Source organism: Lithobates pipiens, unplaced genomic scaffold (genome assembly GCF_037356315.1).
Source record: "Lithobates pipiens isolate NorthernLeopardFrog02 unplaced genomic scaffold, aLitPip1_a1.2 Scaffold_23, whole genome shotgun sequence".
Taxonomy (NCBI): Eukaryota; Metazoa; Chordata; class Amphibia; order Anura; family Ranidae; genus Lithobates; species Lithobates pipiens.
The window spans coordinates 144,894,006-144,902,823 of record NW_027507785.1 but is presented as its reverse complement, the minus strand read 5'-3'; the positions used below and the strand labels follow the sequence as shown (position 1 = coordinate 144,902,823).

General features: G+C 40.8%; 1 protein-coding gene across 3 annotated transcripts in view; it reads right to left on the bottom strand.

Annotated features, from left to right (window-relative positions):
- Positions 1 to 3,276: 3,276 nt before the first annotated feature.
- Positions 3,277 to 8,818, bottom strand: part of DDX47 (DEAD-box helicase 47) — a 612,119-nt gene continuing 606,577 nt past the window's right edge. For all 3 annotated transcript variants that reach the window (XM_077452460.1, XM_077452461.1, XM_077452459.1), the window contains one exon: positions 3,277 to 3,578. In XM_077452460.1, the coding sequence (XP_077308586.1) occupies positions 3,456 to 3,578 (123 nt within the window). In that variant the 3' untranslated portion in view covers positions 3,277 to 3,455. The remainder of the gene's footprint in view (positions 3,579 to 8,818) is intronic.

Here is an 8,818-nt window from a genome sequence, read left to right as displayed (position 1 = left end):
GAGCTCCATGACACACGGTCTCCCGCTGTGTGTTACAAGTAGGCAGGAGAAGTGCTGCAGCCACAGTATAGATTAAATACTCCCCAAGGCAGGCAGCCTACCGGGAAATGTCACGGTATCCCGGTAGGCCAGTCCGGCCCTGTCTGCATGTCATTATGGGCAGGGCACTTGAGGCAGAACAACGGGAGGAAGAAGAGATTTTCCTTTCCTCTCAAGGCCCGCTTTATGCAGACACCATTCTTGTGATGCCATAGAACACACAAGAGGACAGGGAGGAGGAGGATTCTGGCTATTTTGGAGGCACTGAAGCAGAGGAAGACATACGTCAAACTTTAAGAGATAGTCCCCAGAGCCCTTGGAGTTCCTCTGGGAGGAGGCAGTTCCAGATACTGTAATTCTCAGTGACCACGAGCGCTTCACTTCTCATGCCCCCGCAAACTTGTGGTGCATGACTTCCTCATTATTCAAAGTTTGCAAAGAGAATTTGTGGCATCAAGGCGAAGGATCCTTGACCACAGTTACAAGGGGAAAGTCTCGGAACTCATCACAGACAGATGAAATATCTTAAGGACAAGAGGAGTTTATGTAATGCCTTTCCAGACTTTGGTAGGTTACAAGTCTCATGAAAAAAAGCTAGTTTTGAGGCTTCTGTTGGTCAAGAAAGAAACGGTGGAGAAGGGGGGCGACTTAGTGATGCATTTCAATTTTTTTTTAGTTTTCAGGGTCCAGGGCTGTCAGCTGCCACATTCCATCGGCATTCATATGGTGGGAGATTATCTAGGAGAGAAAACTGACATGTAGTTGATGATCCACTGGGTCATGAGAATAGACCACTGCCCAGAACTTGCCCAGTATGCAGTTGAGCTACCTTGCATCCAGTATGCTTTCAGAATGGGCATTCAGCGCTTCCGGTGGTACTGTAACAGATAAAAGAGCATGTCTCTCCACAGGTTCCGTTGACCAGCCAACATTTACCAAAATGAATCATTTATGGATTAGTAGCAGCTATCAAGCTCCTGATGCAGATTAAGTGTTTTTGAGACGTGGAACCCGTGCAAGACTTATTTTATTGTGAAGAAATATTTTGGTATAGGTTTCATGGGCACAATTAACACTCAAGGACCAATTTTTCACCACCCAATTTATCCTTTAAATTTTTTACAGCAAGGCCAATTATTGCTTTCATCAATAGTACCTCAACAGGGTTATGGTGTGAAGGCACCAATAACACTTAAAGTGGAAGTAAACTCCCCTATCGTTTTCAGCCAAGGAAGCTGCCATCTTTGCCTCTGTTTAATCTTCAACTGCTATGGTGCTGCACATGTGATTCGTTATGACACCAGCCATTGGATGGTTTGATAGTTTGGCTGAGAGCACAGCCAATGTGCAGTTAGCATTCCCGGCATGCCTTTTTTTTTTTTTTTTAACTGTTTAAATCGATGAGTTTACTTCCACTTTAAAGGCCTTTTTTCCCCCATTTTTCAGGTCCATCGGGCGGCGTGATCGATGATTGTCAAAAACTGTCATTTGGTCTCTACTTTTTTATGGTGAATGGGTAGGGGGTACAAATGTATCTGATACTCATTCACATGGGGGGCGGGATCTGAGGGCCCCCTTTTTAAAGCAGGCTTCCAGATTCTGATAAGCCCCCACCCCCTGCAGACCCCCACAACCACCGAGCCAGGGTTGTGGGGATAAGTCCAACATGGGGACAAGGTGTTTTGGGGGACCCCAAAGAACCCTCTCCATGTTGAGGGCATGTGGCCTGATATGGTTTCATGGGGGAGCTTGCGCTTCCCTCCTTTCCAGGCCTGCCAGGATTACTCGGATAAGGGTCTTGTGTGGATTTTGGGGGGGGGGGGACCCCACGCCAATTTTCTTTTACATTTTGGTGTGGAGTTCCCCTTAAAATCCATACCAGACCCGAAGAGCTTGGTATGGATTTGGGGGGGGGGGACCCCACCCTGTTTTTTTTATATTTTGGCATGGAGATCCCCTTAAAATCCATGCCAATGTGATGTGTTCTTGGCACACTTTTGGCCCCTTAGCATTGAGCATAACTGAGCATCAGTTAAACGCCATGGCCTACCTGAGTATTGTTGCTGACCATGTCAATCCCTTTCTCACTACAGTATACCAATCTTCCGATAGTTACTTCTAGCAGGATAATGCACCATGTCACAAACAAATCATCACAAACCGGTATCTTGAACATGACAAAGCGTTTGCTGTACTTCAATGGCCTCCACAGTCACCAGATCTCAATCCAATAGAGCACCTTTGGGATGTGGTGGAAAGGAAGATTTACATCATGGATATGCAGCTGACAAATCTGCAACTGCATGATGCCATCATGTCAATATGGACCAAAATCTCTGAGGAATGTTTCCAACACCTTGTTGAATCTATGCCTTGAAGAATTAAGGCAGTTCTGCAGACAAAACGGGTCCAACCAACGGTACTAGCAAGGTGTACCTAATAAAGTACACAACCCCCAAATAGCCCATAAAAAGACAGGATGAGATGGAGACTTGTGCTCGGATAGCCCCAGTACTTTCATACTGACTTAGGCCTATGTAAGAGGCTTAAACATGTCAACTACAGGTCTTGATTCCTTTTAATGGATGGATCTAATAAAATTGTGTAGGTTTTATTGTTGAGACATCATGATGCAGGATTTTCTCTTATTTTGTACCAAATAAAGTGGCTGGTGAGTGTAACTTAAGCATGTTCAATTAAAGGGGTTGTAAAGGTTTGTTTTTTATTTTCTAAATAGGTTCCTTTAAGCTAGTGCATTGTTGATTCACTTACCTTTTCCTTCGATTTCCCTTCTAAATGTTTTTTTACTTTGTCTGAATTTCTCACTTCCTGTTTTTCCTCAGTAAACTTCACACCATCATCGGAGCGGTGTTTAGTCAGCCAGAACAGCTTACTGAGGAGGAACAAGAAGTGAGAAATTCAGACAAAGAAAACAAAGAAAAAAAACATTTACAAGGGAAATCGAAGGAAAAAGGTAAGTGAACCAACAATGCACTAGCTTAAAGAACCTATTTAGAAAATAAACGAACCTTTACAACCCCTTTAAGCTTCGACAAAAAATAAAAAAAAACTCGAAGCATATTTCTGGTTTCTAAGCACAGCTGCATCACATTTTGCAACCCCATTGCATATTAAGCACATATTTAATTTTGAGACTTCACTTACAGAAACAGCGCACCCATATATTTGTATAGTTATTCTGGTGTCATTTATCTTGGCATTATAGAGAGTGCAGTGTTCTAATTTTATGTTTATTTTGTCTGGTTAATGTTCACACATTGTTTACACTGAGTGCAAGAGGAGTTGTTTTGTATATACTTTTTTCAATAAGCAAATACATAAAAACTTATGGACGCCTATACAAAATGCACATTTACGAACATGTTACAAAATCTGTTCTTTTCAGTTTTTTTAAGTCAGTAATTTTTTTTTTCTTTCAATTTTCCTCCAGTAATTTTTTTCCTCACTCCAAAAGAGCCTTCTGCGTCTTCTTCCTCTTCCCGTGTACGCTTTTTCTTTTCACCGTGTTCTCGTAACTCCTTGAAAAAAAAGATAGAATTTTTATTTATTTTTGTGGACTGGAAACAAACTACCCCCTAGTATGTTTTTTAGGCAATGAATGGAGCACTTCAGAGCATAAAGGTTAGCACAACGTAATACCCCAGGTGTCACCTGGTGGAAATTTTTCTAACCAAGGATGCAGAAACAAGAAAAATAAAATTAAAAAAATAAAATGTATGAGTTAATAGCACATCAAGAAACCAGATGCATCATTACAGCAGTAGTAAACAGCCACAAGAATAAAAAAAATTGGGCCCCCCTAAAGGTTTAAATTATAATGTACTAATATGCACTGTCATTGCATCCTGGCCCTTCATCTTTACCCGGTCTTCTTTCTGAGTTTGTGAGCTCCGGTTCTTTAAATGGCCGCAGTGATGCCACTCTCAGGTATATGCACAGTAGCCCTGACCATGGCACATCACTCTGCATTCTATGGCATACTGGATGCCCTGAACACAGAGCGTTACAACTCATGCGCGGGTGACATCGGCTATTGCCAATGTGAATATCTCCTAAATGGTACACGTTTAGGAGATATTCATTGTACCTACAGGTAAGCCTGATTGTAAGCTTACCTGTAGGTACAATTTAAGAAGTACAGTTTACAATGGATTTAAGCAGCAGCACATACTAGTGGCAGTCGTCATAGATTAATCTGAACATCTTTTTAAATAAAACATTTACATTATACCATCTAAAGGCCCTGTTATTTACTTGCAGCACATGTTCACTATTTTGGTATGAATTTCCTACCAAAATTTGCCTCACAAACTAGAACATCTATTTACCAGGTTAGGGGGTCTCTAAAACTTGGCGCAAAACAAAATGAATTAAAAGACATGGTTAAAAAGAAATATGAATTTCATCTATCTACCTAGAGGCATTTAAGACACATCCAAAAGCTACTGCAGGTGAAAGTAAAATTTCACCTCAAAGTTCTATGAATTGAAGTCCCTCACATTTTTTGTATTGAAACTAATATATTGTAGATTATTGTATCTTAAATAAAGGATGACTGAGGAGAACTTTACAACAGAGGACAATTGGAAAAAGTGGCAGTGGGGTCCATTTTAGATAAGGCACCTCATCCCAAAAATTTGTTACAAAAAGTAAGAGTTTGAGGAAATGGGGATTATTGCGGTGCCAACTGTAACGATATCACGTTTGAGCCAGGATATATTGTAACTAGTTGCCATTTTGTGTGGAACGCAGCCATGACAGTTTGGCTACCTTGTAAACTTACTTACATCTGAAAAAACTCCCCCCTCCCTTGTCTTAGGAATTCCGAAGCTTTTAACATCTTCAAAAGGGAAAGAAAGGTTATCTTAGCAGAGAAAACAGAACAAGGCTAGGTCAATACACAAAGCTCATGTTGCCTGGCAAGATATTCCGGCCTGTCGTAAAACTGTCACTTTCTCCATTCAGAGAACAAACAGATACCCGTCGTAAATACTTCCAACCACAGACTGCAGAAAGATTAGTAAAGTTTGGAAAATTCAACATTTTTTATAACTTTCAAAGCCATCATAGCACAGCCATAATATGGATATATTTTGTTTTCTCTGATAATTTCTAACATTTCAAGTCCAAACACCCCTATGTCAGGTCATATGGGAAGCCACTGGGATCCCTTACTCCTCCTAGGTAACCCTGAAATGGGAAACCTGTCATGTGTGGACTTGTTTTGAAGCAAATATCATGCTGATCACTAAAATGGATATCTGCAGGCTATAAACAATAGAGAGGCAGAGATATAAATATGTATCACAAAGTGTACCTGGGACAGGGTCATGAGTGTAGACACCTCCCAGCAACCAACCCCTAAACAAGATGACCAGACGATTGGTCACTGGTCGCTGTCAACACCCCCTTTGATTTGACAGAAAAGAGGAGAGGCCAAGGCAATGGTCAGTTCTCCTTTTACCATCCAAGCAGGAACATCTGCCAAGTTTGAGAACCGATTACCTTTGCTCATCGATTGAACTCTGATCAACTCTTGGACATTAATTGCAAGTATACTTCCTTCCCAATTCTACCTTATTTCTTTGTGGCTGTATATTGTCTTTATTTTTTGAAACATCCTTTTTCTGTAAATGTTTTATTCGCACCAACCTTGACCTTTTCATAATAAATCCTTATGTTGAAAAGTGTTAACCTTGTCTTTAAAGCTCTTGATGCAAACTATAAACGAACCTGTCTCTTAAAAGGGCGCTACTGTGATAGAGTAAGGCGCTGAGCAGACCTGTCTGTGGTGGCAGTGTGTGTTGCAGGCGCTTATTCTAATTGGTATTGCTAAAATTACGAGTCCCCCCGGCTCTGTCTTTAAACGGGGGTGGTGGCAGTTAAAGGGTTAATTGTGTAATTAGCCCAGTGACAATCGCTCTCAGGCTGCCCGCACCTAGATTGTGGTCCCGCAAGCTGGAAAATCTTTGTGCTGGGTGCAGCTGAGTGTGGCATTGTTACGTAAGTGACAGCGGGGTGTGAGGTTGGCCGGTCCTTTGTCGCCAGTTAGCGAGGAGGGCAGGAATCTGACACCCGCGTTCGTCACACCAACGACTCAAGTAGATAAACTATTTTCTTAAACTGTTATTACAACATATCAAAAAAATTATACATGCAAATAAAGGTATTCATTTAAAATTTGGGGAGCACATCAAAACTCAATGCAGGGCCAGAATGGTATGCTGTCAAGTCAGGTCTTCCCTACATGTTTCGCCAAAGCAATGGCTTCCTCAGGGGAATAGGACGTGACCAATAATTGAAAGGTACTACAGGACAGAGAAAACAGTGAAAAAAAATGTTGGCATAGTTACAATATCTTCAATAAATTTCACAAGAGAAATATAACATGCTGCATGGTATTAAGAGGTGATTTCAATCTAACGGATCTGCTCTCAAAATTCCCCCCCACCCATAGGTTGTCAAACAACCCCCAGTCCCATAGATTCAGTACCTACCCAATTATACCCCGCAGTATTGTGAGCACAGTATCCACCCAATGGGTGGCACACCAATAGTAGCGTAGTGTGGCTGCAGGGGGCAAGGGGCGACCATTAAAACTAGAAAACAAAAAGATTATTTAGAATAAAGACAATAGGCTCAGATGCCACTGATTGTCCCAAAAGCAGTATACATAGGCCAACATGGCCTCCATACATACCCAATCAAAAGATAGAACAGATTTAAAGCAGGGGCACTGGGATGACCAATACAGGTAGGATAAAAATGAGGGATGATTTAATTGTATCCGAAAATGTAAATGAATATATATTAACTAAAATATAAAAGTAAAATCAGAACAGTTGATAAATATGAAAAAAATTAGGGTCAAGAAAAAATTAACTAGAGAAAACTGCATATGATAAAAAATAAATAAAATAACTATAGATTACCTAAACACCAGTAATGTGCATAGCCATAGACCACTAGTAACTTCAATTAGCTAGAGGCATAGCAGCAGAGAGAAGTACCTAGACTGATAATGACACAGTCATATATTGTCCAACCAAAAAGATCCTATAATAGAAAAAAGCCAGATGAGATTTGAAACAGAAACCAAGACCAGGAGGTGAGATGTGGGGCCAACCCTCCCCAGCCTAAGTACTAACCTCAATTCAACGAAGCGCTCCTGTGGAACCAGCGAAATGCCGCTGGCTCGGTTGCTTTTAAACCCCCCCCCACCCGGTTGGCGTGCTTACGTCACGGCCGGTCCAGGAGTGAACGAAAAACGGCCACCCCGCCTGCGCAGCGTCCACACAAAGGGCCTACAAAACCCAAGGTGCCGTGCGTAACGCCAATCACGTCACACAGTGAATCAACACTGAGGAACGTGGGCGGAGACTTCAAACTGGAGGCCATGTTGGCCTATGTATACTGCTTTTGGGACAACCAGTGGCATCTATTGTAGGATCTTTTTGGTTGGACAATATATGGCTGTGCCATTATCAATCTAAGCACTTCTCTCTGCTGCTATGCCTCTTGCTAATTGAAATTACTAGTTCTCTATGGCTATGTGCATTACCTGTGTTTAGGCAAGCTGTAGTTATTTTATTTTTTATCATATGCATTTTTCTCTAGTAAATTTTTTCTTGATCCTAATTTTTTCATAGTTACCAACCGTTCTCATTTTACTTTTATATTTTAGTTAATATACATTAAACTACATTTTCGGATACAATTAAATCATCCCTCATTTTGATCCTACCTGTATTGGTCATCCCAGCACCCCTGCTTTAAATCTGTTCTATCTTTTGATTGGGTATGTATGGAGGCAATGTTGGCCTATGTATACTGCTTTTGGGACAATCAGTGGCACCTGAGCTTATTGTCTTTATTCTAAATAATCTTTTTGTTTTCTAGTTTTAAATGGTCGCCCCTTGCAACCACACTATGGTGGTTAATATTGGGGTGCCACCCATTGGGTGGAGACTGTGCTCACCATACTGTGGGGTATATTTGGGTAGGTACTGAATCTATGGGACTGGGGGTTGTTTGACCCTCTATGGGTGGGAAGGAATTGTGAGAGCAGATCTGTTAGATTTAAATTGTCTCTTAATACCATGAATCATGTTATATTTCTCTTGTGTGATTTATTGAAGATATTGTAACTATGCCCAAAATTTTTTTTCATGGTTTGTTTTCTCTATCCTGTAGTACCATTCAATTATTGGTCACATCCTATTCCCCTGAGGAAGCCAATGCTTTGGCGAAACATTTAGGGAAGACCTGACAGCATACCAAGGCCCATACCATTCCGGCCCTGCATTGAGATTTGATATGCTCCCCAAATTTTAAATGAATACCTTTGAGTGTATAATGTTTTTTTTTATATGTTGTAATAAACTATTTTCTTAAATTGTTATCTAGTCGTTGGCACCGCAATAATCCCCATTTCCTCAAACTCCTACTTTTGTAACCAATTTTTGGGATTAGGTGCCTTATCTAAAAGGGACCACACTGCCACTTTTTCAAATTGTTTTATATTTTGGTGTTTCAATACACCAATATTTGTGGCAGGGTGTCCCTTTGAGATAAAAACGCATAATTATATCTTTAACTTTATTTGTTGTATAATCCATATATTGATTATTTGCAGTATGCTTTTTGTCTAACTATTCCTATCTATTTATTATTTACCATTTGGATACTGACCTGATACCAGATTGCATATATTTGAAACAGTGTTAGCTATGGCAGGATTCTCTGGCGAGGCCCGGGA